Source organism: Hypomesus nipponensis, chromosome 13, assembly GCF_054491055.1.
Source record: "Hypomesus nipponensis isolate SF chromosome 13, ASM5449105v1, whole genome shotgun sequence".
NCBI lineage: Eukaryota > Metazoa > Chordata > Actinopteri > Osmeriformes > Osmeridae > Hypomesus > Hypomesus nipponensis.
The window spans coordinates 8,198,059-8,222,500 of NC_140373.1; the positions used below are offsets into that span (position 1 = coordinate 8,198,059).

The 24,442-nt window shown below is 49.1% G+C and overlaps 1 protein-coding gene and 1 pseudogene across 1 annotated transcript in view; both read right to left on the reverse strand.

The window, feature by feature from the left end:
* Positions 1-2,046: 2,046 nt before the first annotated feature.
* On the reverse strand, positions 2,047-4,331 carry LOC146259824 (LITAF domain-containing protein pseudogene; annotated as a pseudogene).
* Positions 4,332-6,444: 2,113 nt separating this feature from the next.
* The window catches only part of LOC146259825 (C-Jun-amino-terminal kinase-interacting protein 4-like), a 27,483-nt gene continuing 9,485 nt past the window's right edge, over positions 6,445-24,442 (reverse strand). The window contains 27 exon segments of the mRNA XM_084671057.1: positions 6,445-9,209; positions 9,559-9,651; positions 9,654-9,686; positions 9,928-10,107; positions 10,405-10,518; positions 10,609-10,780; positions 11,028-11,176; positions 11,257-11,324; positions 12,080-12,160; positions 12,258-12,386; positions 12,921-13,089; positions 13,230-13,445; positions 13,546-13,717; positions 13,809-13,973; positions 14,071-14,163; positions 14,257-14,386; positions 14,495-14,674; positions 16,032-16,088; positions 16,184-16,314; positions 16,415-16,469; positions 16,589-16,741; positions 16,922-16,979; positions 17,805-17,929; positions 18,136-18,229; positions 18,349-18,919; positions 19,943-20,026; positions 22,256-22,403. Coding sequence (XP_084527183.1) covers positions 9,091-9,209; positions 9,559-9,651; positions 9,654-9,686; positions 9,928-10,107; positions 10,405-10,518; positions 10,609-10,780; positions 11,028-11,176; positions 11,257-11,324; positions 12,080-12,160; positions 12,258-12,386; positions 12,921-13,089; positions 13,230-13,445; positions 13,546-13,717; positions 13,809-13,973; positions 14,071-14,163; positions 14,257-14,386; positions 14,495-14,674; positions 16,032-16,088; positions 16,184-16,314; positions 16,415-16,469; positions 16,589-16,741; positions 16,922-16,979; positions 17,805-17,929; positions 18,136-18,229; positions 18,349-18,919; positions 19,943-20,026; positions 22,256-22,403 — 3,739 coding nt within the window. The 3' untranslated portion in view covers positions 6,445-9,090.

The following is a 24,442-nucleotide window of genomic DNA, read 5'->3' on the forward strand; positions in this document are numbered from 1 at the left end:
GGGGGGGGGGGAGGGAGGGGGGGGGGGTGGAGGGAGGGGGGGGGTGGAGGGAGTGGGTCTTTGAAGGAGAAGAGGAATCAAGGGATAAGGACAGTGACAAGGTGGTGCATATCTTAAACCTGTTAGGGTTATGGGAAACAGGGATGGGACTGAATTCTGAGTCTCCACAAGGATAGCTGTACACGGCGTCTTTGTGGGTGTGCAGAGTCTGGAGCTAGAGCTTGGATCGACAGTAGACCTGTACTGTAGCTGATCTGGTCTAAGTCATCCCTGCTGTGCCACTCTCAACAAAACATGTTCTTTGTGTACAGTCAATTCTGACACAACACATGCCTTGTTTACACTGGTCTCTGTGCTCAGCTTATCAACCACTCTGATACATATTCCTATCAGATAGGACTGTTTATGTTTTGTGAAGAGGACTCTTGACAGTCCGATGGTCTTACCAGAATCGACGACCAAGAACCAAGACTGTTCAAGGCCTGGACAAGGAGTGGCTGGACTCTACTCATTCCGTGAGAACTATGCACTTAAGAGGCGGGGTCTCTAGGTAGGCTCCATTGCCTCCGACAAGGAAATGTGAAACACATTCGAGTCAAAGTGAATCAAAGTCGGGTGTGAATGCAGGTGGTCTCCACTAGGGAGAGCCTGCAGTACTAGTCAATGTGTCTGAATGTAAACCAGAATGTTGGCAGCTGCATCTACTAGAACTGATACTGAGCTATCAGTAGCGAGGGAACACACACAGTACCAAACTTATTTGTGATAATGCTATGTAGTTGATAACCTGTTCTCATGGGGCACAGCCTTTTGAAAGAGGAGGGGGGTCTCTGTGTGTCTTGATCTCACAGCTCTGTCCTGTCTGTGTGTCTTGATCTCACAGCTCTGTCCTGTCTGTGGGTCTTGATCTCACAGCTCTGTCCTGTCTGTGTGTCTTGATCTCACAGCTCTGTCCTGTCTGTGTGTCTTGATCTCACAGCTCTGTCCTGTCTGTGTGTCTTGTTGTATGTGAGAGGCTTGCTTGAGTGTCTTCCTGTGTCTGTGTTTAACTTAGTGTGGACTGCCTCACACAGAAGTATGTCGTGTCAGTGTGTTTTGTCTGTTTTATTCCGACTGTTTGCATGTGTCACTCTATTGTGGTTTCTGACTGTCTGTCTTGAATGCATGATTGTAAACCTACTTCAAACTTTGGGCTGTACAAAAGACGTTCATTTATAGCCTGTCAAGAGTCACAAGTGAAATATTTTTGGTCAAGTTTGATACGTTTGCCAAAACGACCATAATCTCTGACCCTGGTGTTGACATGGTATTGTCTCCCTAGCTAAGCTGTTTGAAGACTGTTCTGTCTTTCTCATATGGTTTTGTGTTAAAAATGCACAGTCCCCTCTTGGAGGTGTGACCAACACCCTAAGCCCACACTACCTTGTAGAAATGGGAGGCTATTGGGCAGGTTTCCATGACACATGGATTTACCTGCCACCTGGTTGGCTGGTTGGAGTTACTGTATTGCTTTGTGCCGTCACAAATCTGGTTTAGCTACCAGCTAGCAAGATATTAATTTGATGTTTCAGAGCTTGGTTATTTTCATCTAGACTGCTTCGTCTTCTCACTACCTGCTACAGCATGTACATGATGGACCACTAATGTATCTGTCCACATTTCTGATGAGGTTTCTGACCTGTATACAGGCAGGTCCACTTTACAGCACTTTGAGATCAAGGGGATTTTTCTTTCCTCTTGGTCATTGTCGTCTATGAACAATCATGTCGAGTGAAATGATCCTGTGGTCTTTTGAAACACTCGGCCTCTATGTGCTATCCTAGCCATGAGCATTACGGTTTGAGAAGTTTGTCCTAACTTGGATGTGGCCAATGGGACTACTTTGCGGTCCACTTGAGGCCTGTGGCCTGTTTCCATGTTAATTAAGACCACTATAACCTACTATTGTGTGCACTGTGCAGTGCATCAAAGTAGCAGATTCAATTTCCATCCATGTCAAGGAAAGTTTCACCACAAGTTTAGAATAAACATTCAGGCACAGCCCTTTATTTGCATGCTGACGCCACTTGTTTTCTCAAACATGAATTACATGTCAAGGTATATTTATGCCAAATACAGCACAGTTCACAGCACTGGTTGTTTGTTTAATATTAGGAATCAGTCGCTTGTAAGTGGAAAATGACCTGTTGTTTCTGGGCTTGCTGACTTGTCTCTTTACTGGGCCATCAAATGTTGTTTCTGGGCTTGCTGACTTGTCTCTTTACTGGGCCATCAAATGTAGTTTCTGGGCTTGCTGACTTGTCTCTTTACTGGGCCATCAAATGTTGTTTCTGGGCTTGCTGACTTGTCTCTTTACTGGGCCATCAAATGTAGTTTCTGGGCTTGCTGACTTGTCTCTTTACTGGGCCATCAAATGTAGTTTCTGGGCTTGCTGACTTGTCTCTTTACTGGGCCATCAAATGTTGTTTCTGGGCTTGCTGACTTGTCTCTTTACTGGGCCATCAAATGTTGTTTCTGGGCTTGCTGACTTGTCTCTTTACTGGGCCATCAAATGTTGTTTCTGGGCTTGCTGACTTGTCTCTTTACTGGGCCATCAAATGTAGTTTCTGGGCTTGCTGACTTGTCTCTTTACTGGGCCATCAAATGTTGTTTCTGGGCTTGCTGACTTGTCTCTTTACTCAAATGTTGTTGTTGCCAAACAAGACAGTGGAACATTATTCCATTGGTTATCCTTTTATCGATACGTTTTCTTCTATTTATCATGTTTTGTGTGCAATAAATACCCTTATTTTAATAGTTTGAAGGAGGGATTTTAGTGTATATCTTGGTTTATTTGATATCAAACATACAAATACATTGGGACTAAGTGGTCAAGACATCAATGGCCAAAAATGTCCATGTAAATTGAAATAATTTTATTTGTGTAAAACTGTATATTTATATGACTTATGTCACTGTTGCTTTATAGAACACAGTTTAAAGTTCCACTGGAGGGAAGTGTAGACTTGCATCTCCAGAGCTGTAACTACAGAATGACTTAAAACAAATTGTTGTGTAATTGGCTTGCCATGCTAGGCGGAACGGCTAGCTAGCTAGCCAAACATATTTACAGTTTTCAAGCCAGGTTAGGCTAGTACAAATTGGCTCGAAACAACAAATGGTCCTTGAGAAAGACCATTTGATGGGGACTGATAATTGATGATGATTATAGGCCAGAGTAAGTAAAGCAATAAGCTAACCCTTGAGAGTTAACCTCTGCGCTATGTCAACGATGCTGGTATTTCCAATCCTCAAACTAAAAAGTCCAGCTGTTGTAGTCACAGTATTGTATATTGGAGGCCACAGCTGTTCACCTGTATCCTCCCTGCCATCCATGATTGTGGCAATGCTGTTTCTCCCTCCCATCTGTCTCATTTGCTCCATCATTAGTATGCCGTACGTTTTGCACATTGTGTACATATTTCTATAGATGTCATTCGTATTTTTTTATACATGTGTAGTCCACCCACAAGTTCAATTTTGTAAATACTAAAGATGTATATATGTACTGTATGCCTACATGTCAATAAATACATTGGTGTATTGTGCAAAGTAAATTGACAGAATGATCTTTATATTTAGAGGCATTAATCAGTGCTACTTTCACTTGTGTTTTGTGTTTACACAAGAACATATTGTCAGCAACATTTGCATCTTGGGTCCATTTAGGGGTAGGACGCAGGTATCCGATAGGTAGATGGCGACATACAGAGAGAGTGAGTTGTCACAGTCTATAGTCCTGTTAGGGCTGTACATATTAACATGTGTTGTTAAATAAAATAAATAACTGGGCATCTACAATGTGAATGGCATAGCAACTGAATCACCAAGTCTCAACAAACATTCAGCTATCCATTTCCCTTGACCCTTCATTAGTGTCAACAGACAGAGTTTATATGTTGAATGATAATAGGTCATCTTTAGGGTTTCCTGGGTTGATCTGGTCGACTTACCAAGCATGTAGCACAGTTAAGATGCCATGGTTACAGTCAAGTATTGGGTAACAGTTTGTATAGTGTGAGTCTCTAGTGGTCAGTAAAACCAACCAGTTGTCCAGTAGTTTGTGTGTGGCTTCTCTTGCCTCAGAGCCTTCTGAAAATGTGGATCTGGGCCTGACACATGGGGCAGTGGTGGTGAACGTCCCAGAGGCTTTTCACACAGAACGGGATGAGACAGCAGCCGGCCAAACACCTGCCAGGGAGAGAGAGAGGGGGCGAGAGAGGGAGAGAGAGAGAGAGAGAGAGAGAGAGAGAGGGGGCGAGAGAGGGAGGGAGAGAGAGAGGGGACGAGAGAGAGAGGGAAGGAGAGAAAGAGAGGGGGGAGGGAGAGAGAAAGAGAGGAGGGAGGGAGGGAGGGAGAGAGAGAGAGAGGGAGGGGCAATGACAAGGGCCAGAAAGACAGACAAGAGAGAGAGAGGAATTACAACACAGCAACAGCTTGCAGCAGTAGCAAGTTAAGACGCCCAGTGACATATGACCTTTGTGAGTGGAGGGAGAGGGGACGCACCCTAACAAGGAGCACATGACGCACAACAGCCGAGTGGTTCCTCCCACTTTGCGAAGCGTCTCCGTGGTAATGATTTGGTTGCACGAAGGGCACTGGACAACAGCCGGGGCTGTTCTGAGCTTCTCTACCGCCACTGAAACAGAAGAACTGATAGAGTCTGCTCTGCTGGAGCTCCCATGCCAGCCCCTATATCAGCAGATGCTACAGTAATTATTCAGTCGACTGACTTGATTCTAACATGAACAGTGTGTATGTGACAGACCTGGGAGTGGTGAGGGTTCTTCTGCCTCAGAATAGTCCTCCGGTATGGGAGGGGGGCAAGTGTACACCCCCCCTTGTGACCCATGAGATAGTTTTGGTTTAGTTTTTGAGATGGACCAGCCAAACACAACTCACATTAGACATTGGTTGACTAAAAACGTGAAAACACATGAGATATGGTTGATTTTGTCACAGTATCAAGATCATAATTTCTTTCTTTTTTTTTGCACCAGTGTAATTATCAGTATTGTTTACACCATCGATAAAACAATGGAATGATTAAATCATTTAAGACATTATGTAGTGGCTAGTGGAAGGAGAGGAGGGGAGGAAGTTGACATGGGATTTAAGCAATGTGGGGGGGTGAAAAGGAAGAGAAGAAGAAAGTCACCTGGAGCTAAGAGGAAGTCTCCTTGAGGCAGGACGTTAAGGAAGATGAGTAGTTTGGGATGGTAGCAGGAACATTGTGTATGTGTGAGAATATCTAAACTGTGTGCCTACCAGAAATTTCAGACATGAGCTCAATGAGCTTCTTTTCTCTTTCCACCAGCTCCTCCAGCTCTTGCTGTATGGGCTCCAGTTCACCAGGCTGCTCTGAGTCCTCCGGACCTGTGTGTGTGTGTGTGTGTGTTGTGTATGGGTGGGAGGTGGTAGACAATTTTTAGTTAACGCTTGACTACTATCAAAGGTGAAAAGTGTTTGTGTGTGTGGGGTCCTCACCTTGACTCTGTTTCCCCTTCCTCTTAAACTTGTGCACCTGCAGCAGCATGAGCCGTCTGCTGTGGAGCTGCTGCCTTCTGAAAGTGATAAGGCCCAGCTCGGCAAACAGTCTCTTCTGCAATAGTGAAGTCTGGTTGGGCATCATGGAGCTTTGATCTGGACCCACGGACGTCTCATGGCTGTCTGGTGTCTCTGGTGTCTCCGGCGTCTGGGCACCAACAGAGGAGTCCTGCATGGGATTCTCGGGCATGTTTTGTTTCCAACGAATAGTAATGTAGACACCAAAAAACACAAATGCAGTTTGGCTCAGGGATCTACTCTTGGGTAGGGAATCCAAATAGAAAATCGGATAGTCCAGTTTTCATCCTTCTGCATCCGCATGAATTTTGATTATTCCCTTATTGACTTAACCTCAGAAAGGATTAAAGTTCAACCATCCAGGAGGTTTTCCATGGAGAGTTCTGACCAACACCCAGTTTCAATTTACCAGAAGAACCAGCAAATCATGCAAATCTCTGATTCACCTCTGTACCTTCCTCTCTCTTGCATTAACTATTTGCATATAGACTGTCACTCATGGCGATACGTAAGTGTACTAAACAAGATGGCTTGCTATTCAAGAATTTGAATAGCAACATTTTCACAAACAAATGAGCATTCTGGTGAAAACATGCACAGCCATGATGTAATCAAACGAACACACTGCCCATGACGCATTTTTTAATAATTCACCCCAGCCCTCACCTCCCCACACCCCACCCCACCCCACACCCCAGCCCTCACCCCACCCCTCACCCAACCTTTTGAAGTGACCCTTGTTGAAGCCTACAGTATCATTGGAATGCAGGGGCAACACATCAGCTTCCCATGTTCCCATAGTTACATTATACCTGAGCATAAAAGAAAAAGCAAAGACAGTTTACCCCCCAAAAGTTGGTTTATTCGACTGTTAAAAAGAGTAAGGCTAAGGATGCTTCAGAAGTACACCGGTGATACATGTACTCTTATTGTGGACAAGTGCAGTCATGTAGTCATCTTTGAAGCCGTCTAAGTGAGAGTGTGGGGATAGACTTTGTTAACCAATGGGCTCTGGACTTTCTGTAAGATTCAAGGGTAGTTCCTAAATAAAACTAGATGGCAGGTTTCTGGCCATTGTGATTAACCCTTACCCCAAACCTTCCAACCTGGCCAGTCCACCCCCACATCTTGACCTCTGTTGATGTAGTGCATAGCTCAGCAGAGATGCTCTTTCTCAGGGTCAACAGTGACCTTTCAAAGGAGTTCAATCAATAACAATCAGAACAACAAACTCAAACCAATTTTTCTTGTTTCATACACATATAATATTCATATATTCGCATTTCCATGTACAAAGTTACATTCTGAATTGCAAAGGCTCATTCATAGAAATAAATACTGACACGGCTAAACTGCAACATGAAAATGGTTCTCCCCGGTAGAGAAGAGTCAAGCACACTTCTCAACAGGCAAGCTTCCTTTCACACTCATCCTAACGTGGAACAGACACAGCACAGGCTCCTGGAACACAGGCTCCTGGAGCACAGGCTCCTGGAACACGGGCTTCTGGAACACAGGCTGCTGGAACACAGGCTCCTGGAGCACAGGCTCCTGGAACACAGGGTGCTGGAGCACAGGGTGCTGGAGCACAGGCTCCTGGAACACAGGCTCCTGGAGCACAGGGTGCTGGAGCACAGGCTCCTGGAACACAGGCTGCTGGAGCACAGGCTCCTGGAACACAGGCTGCTGGAGCACAGGCTCCTGGAACACAGGCTCGTGGAGCACAGGCTCCTGGAGCACAGGCTCCTGGAACACAGGCTGCTGGAGTACAGGCTCGTGGAACACAAGTTCCTGGAGCACAGGGTGCTGGAGCACAGGCTCCTGGAACACAACCTGGCCAGGGCCACGCTGGGGGAGGACCCAGCCTTACTGGGGGAAGACCCAGCCTTACTGGGGGAAGACCCAGCCTTACTGAGGGAAGACCCAGCCTTACTGAGGGAAGACCCAGCCTTACTGAGGGAAGACCCAGCCTTACTGGGGGAAGACCCAGCCTTACTGAGGGAAGACCCAGCCTTACTGAGGGAAGACCCAGCCTTACTGAGGGAAGACCCAGCCTTACTGAGGGAAGACCCAGCCTTACTGGGGGAGGCTGCCTCTACAAACAGTCTGGAAAAGTCTAAAAGACAAACATAGACAAGAAGCTCATAACAATGGGGTTAAAACATTGGCTGAATGAGTCAGTGGCAGCCCCAGCTACCAGGAAGGAATCTCTGTTCAGAGGATGCTGGAACAATTAGTTACAGATTTGTATTAGGGTCACGAGGCTGATTGTTCATCCGTGCCTGTATGGACGAATTCAAACTCCAAAACACACAAGGTTCCAGAACATTCATTCTTCTTAAATTCATGAGAGGTTAAAGGTCTAAAAAATATATTTGTCCATTTGCCATGATCCTTGTAACAAAGACATCTCACAAAATATAATTTATTTTTTATCTACAGATACAGGGCCAAACATGCTTATAAAAAGTGGCATGATTCTCATTTATTCTTAGCTACTTATTTTCTTCCTTTGGTAACCGTTTAACATTCTTTCACTAAAGAATAAATAATTGTTTACACTTCACAAGTGAATTCTTGTGTAACTTTTCAGCAGATCTAAGGCAGCTGTAGATGAATGGTAAGGTGTCTCCAAGCTCTAGCTGGTGGGGGTGTGGAGGAGAGTAGGACAGTGAAAGGATGGGTCTGTCAGAATTACAGGAGCCAAGTCCCACTCTGCCCAGACAGCTCAGTCTGCTGATGGAGCTACTGACAAGATATATCTGTGATATATTATATCGGCCTGAATAAATCAAGGTCCAGAGAATGCAGGCAATTGATTAAACTGTCTTGCATAAAACCAAAAGCCATGTTCTCAATAAGCAAAACTGTGCAAGGGGCCTTGTGTGTGTGTGTGTGACGTCATTTTGAAAGCGCTGCCTGTCAGATTGTCCCATCCACACTTACTTGGCGCTGTATCTAACCAGTCTACACAGCCCATCAATTGTGACACAATATCTGAACAATCTACCTATCGCCACACAATGCCTAGTCCATCCACCAACTACACCTGGACAGTCAACCAATCAGCACATAGCATCTGGACTGCACCAATTGGCACACAGCCCGACCATGGGACCAAACTCAGAGGACACAATGATGATAAAAGTAGATGCATGCAAGAAATCCAAAAGCTCATAAAACAAAATCAAAACAATAAACCAAACTTCAGACTGAATAGCCACAACATAAAACAACAGCAATAATGGAAGAGCAAGTGGATTATTTCAAATTCAATTGCAATCCATGAAATGAAAAAGAAAATAATAATCAGGAAACAAATCAATGCGTCTGATTGGACAGTTCCTGCTTCCTCTAGTGAGGTATGGTTCAGAGTGAGTGGGCTGGTCTCCGGTCTGGGTAAGTGTCGACACTGTCTGAAGGAAGGGGGTTGGTGAGTCCTGGTTGGCCATGACCTGCCACACGATCAGGAGCGGGGTTGGTCAGTCAGTCCTGGTTGGCCATGACTTGCCACACGATCAGGTGACTGCGCTCAGCTTTGGCCAGGAAGGGCTGCAACTTCAGAGTGGGTTCATCCATCTCCTCGTTTTCACCAACCTCATCACCTGACACACACACACAAGACCATATTTCCACAACTACTACATCAACCAAATAGCCTACAACTTTATTTTCTCTTGGGAGATTATTAGTATGATGTACACACACACTGCAAAGTACCCTATCAAATTAAAGTGCATAAATAATGTCTTATGAGCTTGCTTGCCTCCAGTGCGGTAAAAACATTTCACTTAAGATATCTCAAAATGTGTTATTTACCTAAAGTAAGTCTCTAGATAAGCCATTTATACAAGACACAAGTCTTACAAGATTTTAAATCTGACAACAAGACTATCACACTCCATGAGATGTTTTGGCAGTGCTGCAGGGGGGCAGTTGGCTCCTGCTCCTCACCCATCCTGAAGTCGATGTAGCCCTCTCCTCCACTCATCACCAGCACAGACCTCTCCAGCTCCTGGGAAGGGGAGTCCCTCTCCCCCCCGCCTGGTCTCCCCCGCCCGCCGCTGACGCCATCACCTGACCTGCACGCAGAGGGCAGAATCGACCAATAGGCTTGACGAACTGACATCGGATGTCTTATATGTGCTTATGAAATCACCACATTGTTACATCCAAAACTGGCTAGCCATAGAGAGGAATGGTCAGTTAGTCAAGAGGAAACATACATGGGTTGGCATTTCTGGAAATGGCCTTGGTTTGTCTGCCCTACAATAGGAGAACAAACAGCAAGAAGACAGGCCAATAAGAGGGATCAGTCAGTACCTGGGACTGCAGTGAAGAACTTGACAGCGTCTCTGTGTCCATGGAAACACAGCTGTGCGTGAACCATGGAACAGAAGGGGACGAAGGTTCCAGCTGTCACCTTGTCACTGTTGTCATGGCCATAAACACGGACCACGCCCCCAGGGTGAGTACCTGGACCCGGAGCAATCTTATTGGCTGCTGACAGAGGAAGAAAGAGAGACAGATAATGCATATTGTGTGAGTGTGTGTGTGAGTAAGACCGAAAGAGTGACTGAAGAAGAAATGAGTAAAGAAATCAGGATGGCGAGAGACATACAAGGAGAGAGGAGTCCTTACTCTCCGTTAGAGGGATGGAGAGAGGAGGGATAGAAGGAGAGAGTAGTCCTTACTCTCCGTTAGAGGGATGGAGAGAGGAGGGATAGAAGGAGAGAGTAGTCCTTACTCTCCGTTAGAGGGATGGAGAGAGGAGGGATAGAAGGAGAGAGTAGTCCTTACTCTCCGTTAGAGGGATGGAGATGATCACTCCGTTGCCGGTGCCGATCCACAGACGGCTACAGGACACCATGAGGGCTGTGATCCTCACGAACGAGAAGCCAAGCTTCCCCGTACCTGACACACACACACACACACACACACAATCAGCCAAGCTGGTAATGGTTAGCGGTTAGGTCTGGGTATGTATGCATGTGTGGGACTCACCCAGCATCTTGCTGACGTAGGGCTCTATGTCCACATCCTGGAGGTGCTGGTAGGTGTGGGCGTGGAACAGCCTGAGGGTGGAGTCCAGACGGATGGACACCCAGATCCCATCACCCTCCCACGCCAGCTGCCGCACCTGGCTCTCCTTACGAGGGTGGGCGTCAAAGGACTTCTGGGGTGAGGCAGGTGGGAGAACAGGTAGGAGAACAGGGGGGAGAGAGGAGTAATGACAGGGGAAGAATAGGAGTGAGAAAGTGGGAATCCAAACAATAACAGGTCCCAATCCAGAACAGGGTGATTTCAATTCCTATCAAGCTCTTTCAGTCCAGAGTCCACTCTCTCATCACTCCTCTCCCAGAGCTTCCTGTCACACAGTGGACAGTCTCTCCTCGTGTCTCTCCCGTCTCTTGGCCTCTCACCTCTATCTTCATGGCCTGGGGCTGGACCACATAGATCTTGTTCCTGTAGCCGCACCACACCTTGTCGTGGACCACCGTCATGCAGCGGATGGAGTGATGTGGACGGCCCAGGTCCAGCAGGTGGTAGTTGGTCAGGTCCCACTGGCCGTCTGGGGAAGGGGGAGGGGGGTTAACACACAAGCACTGCAAGGAGAAAGACGTGTGTGTGTGTGTGTGTGTGTCTCCTCACCGACTCCTCTGTGGAAGATAGCCAGGGTGCCGTCAGCTAGCGCCACCAACACACGGCCCTTCACGTGCCTACAGGACAGGGGAGGGAGAGTTAGAGGACACAGTCCTCAGGAAGTCCATCAGACTTTATGACAGAAAGATCACAGCGTGTGAGGGTTTATGGCACCCTCTCACAAAGCACCATTCATCCACTGGCTCACCACAAGGTTGTGTACTCTCTCCTCTTCTTTATATTCTCTACACAAATAGTTGCCAGAGTAAGTTTGAGAATACATTTAGCAGATGACACGGTCATAGTCAGCTTGCTGAATGGAGGGGATATGGATCATGGGATGGTTGTCAATGACTTTGTGTCATGGTGTAAGGAGTTTCACCTTGAACTGAATTTGTCAAAGACCAAGGATATGATTACTGACTTCAGGAGGTCAGTGCCCATTCCCTGATTCAAACTACTGAGGGGATTGAGATTGATTTGGTTGAGAATTATACATATTTGGGTACTGTATTTGATAATAGGCTGTGCTTTTAGACCAACACAGATGCCATGTCTAAGAAGGTACAAATGACTAGCTACTACATTTGCATAAATGAATGGCACCAAGTATGAATTGACAGAACTTATTTCTGGGTGTCAACAACAAGTGAACCGTGTACTCGTATTGTGTTGTCTGTGTGGTCTGTGTGGTGTCAGGTATGCTGTTTATGTCGTATTTATGATGGATTGAATGTGTTTTAATACCTGTCTACAAACAAATGTCCCCTAGTGGGAGAGATCAGACGGACTCGACAGTACTAAACAGGACAGGATTCAGCCAGTTCCTTACACTATGCCCAGGATGGAGTCCTTCAGCTTGATGGAGTGGAGACACCTCCTCCACTGAGCCACCGAGGAGTGGACATACACACTGCACAGGAGAGAACGGGGTTAGATACACACACACACACACACACTGTAACACACACACTGTAACACTTTTTCCACACACTCACACAAACTCTCACCATCCGTTCTGAGCCCCCAGCCACATGGTGGACAGAACGCTGCTCATCTTCTGGGCCTCCTCTCTCATCAGGTCTGGCTCCTCCGGGCTGGGCACTGGGCTCACCCCATCCTTCACCAGGTCACACTCCCTGCAGGACACGCGCACTCCTCAACATGGGGGTTGAAATGTGTCTCCCTAGTTCATGTGCTTTGAAGTGTTTGAGCATGGATAAGAGACCGTGTGTGTGTGTACCTCTGTGTGTAGCTGGAGGGTGGGTCTGAGTGTGTGTTTGTACCTCTGTGTGTAGCTGGAGGGTGGGTCTGAGTGTGTGTTTGTACCTCTGTGTGTAGCTGGAGGGTGGGTCTGAGTGTGTGTGTGTACCTCTGTGTGTAGCTGGAGGGTGGGTCTGAGTGTGTGTTTGTACCTCTGTGTGTAGCTGGAGGGTGGGTCTGAGTGTGTGTTTGTACCTCTGTGTGTAGCTGGAGGGTGGGTCTGAGTGTGTGTTTGTACCTCTGTGTGTAGCTGGAGGGTGGGTCTGAGTGTGTGTGTGTACCTCTGTGTGTAGCTGGAGGGTGGGTCTGAGTGTGTGTTTGTACCTCTGTGTGTAGCTGGAGGGTGGGTCTGAGTGTGTGTTTGTACCTCTGTGAGTAGCTGGAGGGTGGGTCTGAGTGTGTGTGTGTACCTCTGTGTGTAGCTGGAGGGTGGGTCTGAGTGTGTGACCCCCAGTGGGTCAGTGAAGATGTGTTCTGTGTATCCTCTCCTTCCCAGTCCCACACCCTGTCCTGCTGGGGAATCTGCTGGGCCAGCACTGGCCTCAGTAGCCTCGGTAGCCTCCTCCGCTCCTTTGGACTCTACACACACACACACACACACACACGACACAGACACAATCATACGCACACAGACACACACCAGTTGAGTAGTCTCTCACCAGTCACATAATATTGTTTGTTATCTGGATTCGAGCCAGACAGTTGAGGGCCATTCTCACCCGTCTCTGACTCTGCCATGGACTCTGCTGTCTGGGGGACGGCTGACACCCCCTCGGCTGAGCAGCCAACCACAGTGATGCCTCCCAGGACCCCGTCCCCACCCACTGAGCAGCCACTGTCTGAGCCGGCTGTCGGGGACGTGTCCTCTGGCCCTGGCCCCGCCTCCGACATGTGGACCACTTCCTCACCAGCTGGGTAGTCTGTCTCTCTGGCTCCTACACACACACACACATGTTGACGGTTCAATCAGAGCCTCCTGCGTTCTCAAGAGAGCCCGAGTGAGGGCAGCGGTGTGGCGGGGCGGGTGCTGCTGACCTGGCACGCTGGCGATGCACAGCACGTGAGAGTTACACACAAAGAAGTTCTCCAGGACGTTGCCGGGCTGGTTGGCGTCGATGACGACCACTTTGGTAGTCGCGTGGGTGCTGGTGCAGATCCACACGAGAGACGACAGCTCGTCATGATGCCTCAGCTCCTCCTGTTGGTCCTGAGCACACACACACACACACACATCTTAGACGTGACACCACATCAATGCAGCTCTGTGTGTGTCCAAGCACGTGTGTGTGTGTGCGTACCTTTAACTCCTGGTCCAGTTTGTCCAGGCTGTTCTGAGAGGCGGTCTTCCTGAGAGGACTCTCTGCCTCCCCAGGCAGGTCGCTGTAGAACACACTGGCTCCTACGATCGAGCCCCCGTCACGGGTCTTACCCCCCGACAGGTTCACACCGGCTGCACACCACAGCTGAGGGAACACACACACAGTTCATGTTCTGAAGCTTTGGATCTTTTAGCACACAGCAGGTCTCTCGACCATACTCTGTGGTAGCAGACCGTCCTACCTTCATAGAAGCATCTTTCTCATCCAGCGGCCGCAGGTAGACAGGGACAGGGAGATTCTTGGTCTTGGTCTCGGCCTGACTGCCATTGGTCGCCTGAGGAGGTGACAACAGGAAGAGGAGGAGTTTGAAGCCAGGTCATGCCGTGTTGCATACGGGTCGTTGGGGTAGCCGTGGGAGCTAGGGTACCTTGTGTTTCTGGGGAAGACTCCAGCCGCAGGCCTGCACCCTGCCGTCCTCCTTCTGCACGTGAGCCTTGACCTGCTGGTACTGCGCCCTCTTCTGCTCCCTGCGCGACACCACGTTGCCCACCTCCGCCCTGACACACACACACAGCCTGTCACCTCCAGCCTCACACCACCTCCCACCAGTGTGGATGAACGTGTGTGTGTGTGTGTGTGTGAGTGTGTGTGTGTCAGTAACTTACTCCTCATTGAGGAAGTCGAAGGCCTTGCTCTTGTCGCTGGGCAGCTGCTGCAGGGCACTGCTCTTCTTCTTGATGGAGGGCTGGATCTGGGCGGTGGGGGCGTTGTACTTGACGTTGACCGGGGCGTCCCCCGCCGGCTTCTTGGCCGCTCCCCCCGACGAGCTGAACAGGCGGCTGAAGCTGGAGCGGCGAGGGGCGAGGGACGGGAGGGAGAGAGAGGAGGATGGAGAGAAGAGAGAGAGAGAGAGCACACAGAGACACTGATAGAGGGGTGGACACAAGCGGCAGCAGGGTTCCGTGGTCAGGGTTCAGGGACAGGGGTCCGAGGAAGGGTCACCGCTACACAAACACACACACGTCCCTTACCCTCACCCCATACACACCCATACAATCTCCCTCTGACACACACACACACACACACACACACATCACCCAGACCTGTGCTACTGTGAGCAGTAATCAGTTAGGCCAATCAGCAGCCCCAGCCAGGGAACAAGAGCAGGTCTCCACAGGCCAGTGAAGAGCAGGGGTTAATACTGAACACTGACCAGACAGTTAGTCAACACACAACACATCAGTCTGACTGACCACCCCTCCTCCCCCTGAGACCACCCCTAAAACAGACGTAACCCCTCCCCCCTCCCTCTCTCTCTTCCAAGACCTCCCTCTGCCCCACCCTCGCTTCACCTGCTCCCTCCCTCCCCACACACCTTCTGCACACAGACAGGATGACACCGGGCGGGATAGAGGGAGGACACAGAGGAGCAGGAGAGGGGAGACACTTCATCAGATATCATTCAGCTCTGAAAACAAACAACTTGAGCACTCCCCCCATGCAAAGATACCACACTGCCCCACAAACACCTCATATTAGTCTTTAACTTAATCCCAACCCAACCCACAGCATTCCTTATCCAAACCACCCCAACTATACCAGTCCTCGTCTAAACCATGCCTGTACCAGTCCTAGTCCAACCCAGCCCTCTATACCAGTCCTTGTCCAACCCAGCCCTCTTTAGTAATTCTATTCCAAAATACACCTTTACCAGTTCTATTCCAACCCACATCCCTCTATACCTAGTTCAATCCACACCAAAGCCATTCCTGCTGGAACTCAACAGGGGAGAACCTGGGCCAACAAATGGTTCCCATCTCTGACAGGATATCAAATTCAACCCTTCTGTGATTGGCTGTGCCCTTTTTTGGATCTGATATTCTCAAAAAAGCCCTTCAGTGATTGGCTCTCCCCTGTGAGTTGGGCTCAGACCAGACAAACAGAGATGTACCTACATTCTGAGGAAAAACAATACAAAACACAACAAATAAAATGAAGAGAGAAGAAGAAAGACAGGTTGAGTAACTATCTAAAACAGTGAAAACACAGATAGACACTCTTAAACACGTCATATAAAAAAAAGGAAAGAATGTAAAAGTGATCAAATACAGAAGAACTTAAGAGACAAATCAAAGGGAATGTGGGACTGTAGAAGAGAAGGATCTAGATGAAGGGATTTGAAGGAGGAAGAGAACAGCTTACAACTGCCAGATGGAGGACTTCTTCTTCTCCGCGAGAGCTGGGTTTTCCCTCGACGCTCTGACCAGGAACAACAGGAGGGAAAGGGACTGTGAGCTGGACTGATGTTGGAACGCCTCGCGTGCGCGTATTTCCATCTTCCTCCCCCTCCTTACCGGATCATCTCGGTCCAGCGTACGGCCTCCTGCAGCTCCATCAGCCTCTCCTTGTACTGGTTCCTCTCCATCAGCACCCTGGCCATCTCCACCCTGGTGAAGCGCTTCCTCTGGGCCGTGGGCACGTCACTCTGCACGCACACACACACACACGCATCAGTAGGATCAAACACACATATACAATGCAGTAGGATCAAATGCACACACAAACACATCCACAGAGCGACTCACATCATCGTCCTCACTCTTAGTCTTCTGCTTGGCCACCTCCAGGTCCGCCCGCACCCTGAGAGACGACACAGTAGAGTGGAGACTATCACACTGCTTACAGCCACACACACAAACCCTCATTAGCTTAGGACAGAGGAGGGTGAGGAAGGGGATAAGGAGAGGAGGGAGGCCTACCTCTTGAGTTCGTCCTCCATCTCCTTGTACTTGTCGTCCATCCTGGTCTTGGCCTGGGTCACAGCCTCCAGCTCCCCCTGCAGAGCCTCGCGCTCACACACCAGCTCATCCACGCGCGCTATCAGGTCGTTTTTCACCACGTTCAGCGCGTTTCTGAACACACACACACACACACACACGTGCACACGTGCACACACACAAACACACACGCAAAAGGAATGAAGCACAGCAACTCTTAACAAACCTCATTAAGGAACATAAAAACTGGGGGTTTATGTCAAAAGAGGGGTCGGGGGTCAAGGTTAGGCAGCAGTGTGTGCGTGCGTGTCTTACTTTGTCTCCAGAAGCTGGGTGTTCTCTTGGATGAGATGCTCCACCTCTCGGCCCATTCCTGCAGATGAACATTTACACATCATCACACCATGTTTTCCTGGCTGATGGAGCCATCTCACCCAGTCATACTGAGTGCTGCTCTGGTCCTTACCCAGGAAGTTGAGCTCTAAGTCTGAGAGCCGGGCCACCGTGGGGACAGGAACATCACGCTGGTTAATTTAGGTCAATAAAGTCTTCCTACTGACACTCTACAGAGGACACTAGGTACAACTCTACTCTGAGGTACTTTACTACGCTCTACTCACCTCCAAGGGTTGTTTTAATATGTTCACTAGAGCTACACAGTGCTGGAGTGGCACTTACATCAAGAGCACCAGAAAGATGCAGCATGTCAGACACATCAGTGTTTGTACTATCCTTCAAGTGAGCACCAGGAAGACTAGATACTATCCATTTGTCAACCAAGGGGAATCCAAATATACAACAAATACAACTACAGACAGAGAGAAATAGAGAGAAGTGACACTGAGTGCACTTGATGTAATGAGAGGGTGAATAAAATGATACACACCAGAGAACTCATCTGTGAAAAACAAAAAACAAAGAAAGAGTAAAATATGATGAAAGCAGAGGTGGAGGACGGAGAGAGGCGCAACACTTAAGTATTCAAAAGCAAAAATGCTCGCCGAGAATGTGTTTTTTATTATATTATGTGTGCAAATACTGTAATTAAAAATGTAATTGAGAGAAGGGCGAACATGAGATGAGATGGAGTGAGAGATGGTTTGAGAGACAGTAAAACAGAACTAGGAGAAGAAGAATCTCTGAACTGATAACTTCTTCAATAAAGAACTTGTGGGGGTGTGTGTGGGTTAACTTTTACCAAGTAGGTCCGCCCCTTCATCCATATCTCCTATGAGGTCATTTCCTGCCGAGGACAGCTCCTCAAAGAGCGACTCGGTGTTCCTGTCGAACGCCAGGTTCTCAATGCCTCCTTTAGTGGGCGTGCTGATGGGAGAAGGAAGAGAGGACAGCGGGGTGGAGAGGGAGGAGAGAGAAAAGGGAGCGGGACAGAGAGAAAAACAAGAAAAAGAGGGACAGATCGGAAAGAGGAAATGTGGGAGTCAGCATGAAGCATCTCCCATCAATGGATGATGCGGGATGTCCATATGATTGATGAGGAGAGTGTGTGGAGTGTGTCTGGCTGGAGTTACCTGGCTCCACGGTAGCCACTCAGGTCCATGTCCAGCTCAGGAGTGGACTCTATGATGGCCTGCACCTCCGACTGGTCCCCACTGCCTGGTCCACCTGGAGACCCCAGAGGGAGAACGTCAGAACAGATGCAGTACAAACCAGGTCGAGGAATAACAGCAGTTCAGGACGTTTACACCAGAGAGTGGTCCAGAGGGAGTAACTGCAGTACTGACCACTGCCTGATGGGGATGCTGCTGGTGAGCCCTGCCCCTCCTGCCCCTCCTGCCCCTCCTGTCCATCTACCCCACCTTCCACTCCCAAGGCGTTCCCGCTGCCACCCTGCTGTCTGTCATTCCAGCCTACACTCCTGTTCACACCCTCCACTGCTTCCTGGTCCTGGAGGCTGCCTGCTGACGCCATGACAACGTCAGATGTTGCTGCTGACGTGGGTGTGACTGAGCCGGACACCTCTCCCAGGCTGGACATGGGAGGGGCCGACATGGAGCCACCGTGGGAAGACATGGGGGTGGCGGACAGGGAGGAACCACCTTGTGAGGACATGGGGGTGGCGGACTGGGAGGATCCACCTTGTGAGGACATGGGGGTGGCGGACATGGAGGAACCACCTTGTGAGGACATGGGGGTGGGGGACTGGGAGGAACCACCTCGTGAAGACATGGGGGTGGTGGATTTGGAGGCTGGCCCACTGGAGGACATGGGGCTTCCAGTCTTCGATCCACCTGCTTGTGAAGACAGGGGGGTGCCAGTTCTGGAGCCCCCACGGTTGGCATTAGACATCTCATCCTGAGAAGGAAGAGAGAGCCACAAGGAGAAGGAGGAGGTACGGGAAGAAAAAGGGAGAAGGTACAAGAGATCAATTAAAGACAGTAAATGGTTCCAGTTAAGGTTTATGTGTATGTTCCTGATGCTGTGCAGCAAAAGCTCTCAAAAACGCCACTGAAAACCTAAATCACTCAAAACATACAGTACATTCCCAACATCAACAAAGAACACAAACACAAAAACAAAAGGTGCATCTCCAAAACACTTCAAAGCACGGGAACCGTTAGGGATTTAAAATAAAATCAATCAACCAAATGTTCTACTGATTGATTTGATGACAGAAAAGCTGTCTATGCATTAGTAACCTAAATCCCTCTAGGTAGACCTACACTGTCATGTTTCCATCTGCACGGGTCTAAGCCCGGTCTTTAGAAGAGCAGATGTTCAAGGTCAGCGTAAGGCAGGAAATGCAGCTCCACCAACCTTCAGTAGAGGAACCACAACTACATGCAACCACAACACTTCACCTCTGCAGAACCATCTTCCTCATGTCCGTCTGCTGTCTAGTGTCCTGCTATGGGCCTTTGGTCCGGTTTCCCCTGCATGTGTCTCTAAGGCTCCTGTGTGTGTCTAGATGTCTAGACTATATTGTAAATGTCTAGACTCCAGCCCATGTAGGTGTCTAGACTACAGGTGGTGGGTGAGTGGCTGCATGCGCATAGCTAGTCGGGGCCGCCAACTTTGCCTCACTGGGCTGGCATGAGCTTGCTCCATGCCACATCATGGGTATGGACGTTGAGCGTTATGGACAAATCACTGACCATTTCAGAACAGTGAGACAGTGAGGTTCAAAGTGTCACACCATGCGTGGAAGTTGGCAACCCCGAGCTTGCTGTGAAGACACTAGCGTCTAGAGGCGCTGTACCAAGTTTCTGGAGGCCATGTTGGCAACACAGCAACTACACGCCAAAACAGCAAAGACGGCAGCCGGAAGAGTGGGTTGCTAGGGCAACAGAGTTCTGTGCGGTCGACAGGCAGGTGTACCTGGTTCTGTTCAGCCTGCTGATTGGCTGAACTATCCTGAGCACTTTGACCCTCCCCTCTGCTCGGGGAGTCTCGCACTTCCAGCTGGTCAAGAGAAGAATTACAGTAGAGGACGGTCTGATAAAACATGTCAAAGTTATACTGTTCACCTACTGCTCACCCAGCACACAGCAACAGCCACGGTCACCCTGAGAGGAGGAGCAAGAAAACAGGACACACTGGAAGTGTGGGCTGGGAGAAAGAGACAGAGACAGCACACAGCAGCAACACAACCAGCGTGTTATAAAGCATCGTTCACAGCCTGAATCCCTTGTAGTCTGGATGTTTGCCTGGGGTCAGTGTAGATCCTGCTGCCTGGCCCAGAAGGTGACCTGACTGGAGGCAGAGTGATGAGCTGGCACACTCTCACATTTCATCAGCTAATGGCAGAGTTGTATTCGAGGCAGATCTGCGGTGGGAGGTAACCTGCTCTCTGAGGAGCTCTGTCCCCTCTGCAGCCGTCCATCAGCCCTGCCACATGTCTGGCTAGGGGATGGATCACGGTTTGGACCCCTGAACAACCCCTGAACCTTTGTGAGAGTAAATTACAGTCGTTATTATCATTGGTAATTACTGCTTTGGCTAACTGAATGCTTTATGGTGGGTGGCACGATTAGCCAAATGTTCGCTTCTAAGTGTATTTAGATCTACACTGCCGATGTTGTCATTTAGCGGAACTTCACAACATGAAACACTTTTAATAATGAATTGTTCATTCAAGAGAAGCAGTTTGCCACCAATAGCTTTTAGCTAACGTGAGTTAAATAGTGGGTTTCTTGCCATAGGTGATGTATTCTAGTCTGTGGGAGTGTCTCATATTGAAAAACTGTTGTCTCAACCTTGATATATGAACCTGGGTGGCTGGTGCTCAGGACAGCACACAGCTGGGAGGTGGTAACTAACTTCTCCACAGGGATGATCCTGTCACCCTGGGGCACACGTACTAGGGGATAACCACTTTAAGGAATTCCTCACCAAGACAACAGATGAAGAATACAGAACAGTGCAGCAACGGTAGATACTCTACTCGCCTCTCTCCCCTCGCCTGCCTCCTTCCTCCCTCCCTCCCGCCTTTCCCCTGAGTCTCTCCACACCCTCCCTTTCCCTCCACCTTTCTCTCTCTCCCCTGGCCTGGTGTGATCGCTGCCTAAAACACCCTCCTCTGCATGCCTGCCCTCTCTTGTTGCTATAGTAGTACCAGCCAACCAATGAGAGGCAGGTTTTCTCCTCCATCTGTCACAGTGATAATAGCCATCCATGACAGAGGCCCAAAGCCCTCCTGGCATATACTGTGTGTGTGTGTGTGTGTGTGTATATACTGATTCATTCTCTTTACAGGAATACTAAACTCAGAGGCGGGGGGAAGGCTGATAGTGTGGAAGAGAGATCGAAAGGAAGAGAGTCAGAGAGTCAGAGAGACAAAGAGACAAAGCTAGAGAGAAAGAGAGAGCACCCAGAAAAGGGTGAAAAGAGAGATTGAATGTAAATCTTTGGGAAATGTCGAGTCAGATGGTGTAACACAAAGGCATCCCTGTCAGTCTGTGCTGTGGGAGCCTGGTAAAGATAGTGTGTGTGTGTGTTTTATCCTGACACCTCTATTGTATCACAGGGCCTGGGTCCTGAAGAGAAGCAGTGATCAAGGCTTTGGTTGGAATGTTATATAAAAAGTGTTTTGAGAGAGAGCTACAGGTGGAGTGGATGGGGAATCATCTAGCTCAGAGATAGACAGCAGTAAATCCAATTATTCACTTCCCTTCATCTAACCCTGTAGGAACACACCAACAAAATACTTCATGAATATTTATGATGGAACCTTGCTGGTAGCACGGTTTCCAATAGTAACAGTGGAGAGAGCCTTATGGTTCCTCCCCAACCCACCCGGCAGGCAAGCCCAGAGTGGTACCACTTCCCCCCCCCCCCCCCCCCCCAAACACACACATACACTCACTATCTCTCTCACTGTTGAACCCTGCTTTGCCATTCCGGGCACACTGAAGTAATCACTCCTCTCTCAATAGACTTGTAAGGTTTCCTGCCAGAAAGAGAGAGAATGTTTCCATATACACAGACATACAAAGGAACAGACACACACATACATACACACACTTCCTGGACCCAGTCAAGCTGTCTGGAGTGAAACAGGGATGAGGTCATCCTTCAAATCCCTGGGAAACACTATTGATGTATTCAGGAGGAAGTACTACTAAGGAACTACTAAAAACGGTGTGTGTGTGTGTGTGTGTGTGCGGCTGTGCGCCTGTGTGTGTGTTCTACCTTGAGGCTGGTGCTGCAGCGAGGGTGGCTCAGGTCGTTGAACCTCCAGGGCTCTGAAGGCGTTTCCACAGTTTCTCGCTGCAGATCAGGGGTTAGGCCATCACTTCCTGGTAGAGGGAATATCCCCATGGAGATGGGACGATCCTTCCTGGATACCGAGCGAGAGAGAAAGAGCGAGAGAGATAGAGACAGAGAGAGAGAGAAAAACATCCATTATGTTACAAAGTGAAAGGCAGTTAGAAGAACACTTACACGTCACTGCATGCTGATGGGTGAGAGAGCATGCTGATGGGTGAGAGAGCGTTAGAGAGGAGATGGGCGGTTGACAAAGAGAGCAGAGAATGTCTGCGAGGCTGCCACTACACACAGCAACATCGTGGCTTCTGTCCGGACAGCTCGGCGCTCATTTGCTTTTCCTGCACAGAATGGACCATATAAACGTCGCCGTGTAGCAAGATATTTATGTTGATACAGACCTGGGTCTCTCTCCCTTCAAGGGTGACAGAGAAACAGAGAGGGAGGCTTCCTGCTGGGGGCCTGGCCCCCTAAACAAGGAGCCTAGGGAGGAGGGCACCAGGCAGAAGAGCAGAAGGCAGCTCCCTGGAGCAGGAGGTCCCCACTACAGCACCTGCTGCTGGCTAACACAGGCCTCAGGGTCAGCTGGCTGTCCAGCTGGCTGTCCAGTCGGACGCCTGCTATGTCTGGACTCAGGAGAGGAGAGACACCACCACAGGTGATCCTGTCTCTGTTGGGGCCGCAGGTGGCCTGGGGGTCTGGACTGGAGCATGGGGGGGCTGGACTGGAGCATGGGGCTGGCAGCTGGGGAGGTATTCTCACTGGCTGCTGCTTCACACAGTGGTGGCAGCTCTGTTCCACTCACGTCAGCAGACATGAGCTACTGCTAACTTCCACAACTCCCCTTTATCCACACACACACACACACACACTCATAACACACACATGCAGACACACACTTCATCATATCCATGTAAACTGTCAATGCCATAGTTCTCTAATGACCAAATAAATAACATCCAGTGCACACACACACCCTTCCACAAACACATACACAGCTCAATCCTCTCCTATGTCTGTGTCTACATACCACAGGTCCAGTACAGTAGCAGGGCCAGGACAAAGGCTGTCGTGTTGAAAAGCATTTGTATTGAAAAGCAGCAACAGAACAACAATAGAGGCAGCAGCAAGCAGAGGTGGAGGGGTCACACACAGGTCAGCTATGACCAACACTGTCTGTACTGAACACACAGGTCAGCTATGACCAACACTGTCTCTACTGAACACACAGGTCAGCTATGACCAACACTGTCTGTACTGAACACACAGGTCAGCTATGACTAACACTGTCTGTACTGAACACACAGGTCAGCTATGACCAACACTGTCTGTACTGAACACACAGGTCAGCTATGACCAACACTGTCTCTACTGAACACACAGGTCAGCTATGACCAACACTGTCTGTACTGAACACACAGGTCAGCTATGACTAACACTGTCTGTACTGAACACACAGGTCAGCTATGACCAACACTGTCTGTACTGAACACACAGGTCAGCTATGACCAACACTGTCTGTACTGAACACACAGGTCAGCTATGACCAACACTGTCTGTACTGAACACACAGGTCAGCTATGACCAACACTGAGTAGTGAGTACTGACCCAACATGCAGGCTAGGTCTGTACTAGAGGTGTCTCTAGTGACAGGGGCTGACGTCAAGGTGTTGGTAGTGGTGGAAATCACAGTGAAAGAGAGCTGTTCATCATAGATGTGTCGTGTAGCCTCCGGGATGATGTCCAGGATCAAAAGCAACAAGGCAATCTGTCTGTCTGACTGTGCTGACCCACTTTCAGCCTGACGACTACTGAGCACCCACACAGCCATATGTCAATATACAAGGGTATGCACGTATATAAACAACAATGTGGACACACACACACACTCACACACACACCCTCACACACCCTCACACACGTACCTGGAGGGAGAGGGCAGAGCGGGCAGAGCAGGCAGTCCGGTGGAGACAGAGTAGTGCACCAGCAGGAGGACAGACAGAGACACCAGCACGGCAGAGTTGATGACCACGGCTCCCCCCACAAAGCCAAACACAAACAGCAGCATACACCCAGGGCTCATGGCCCCCCCAGGATGCAGCCCAGCACAG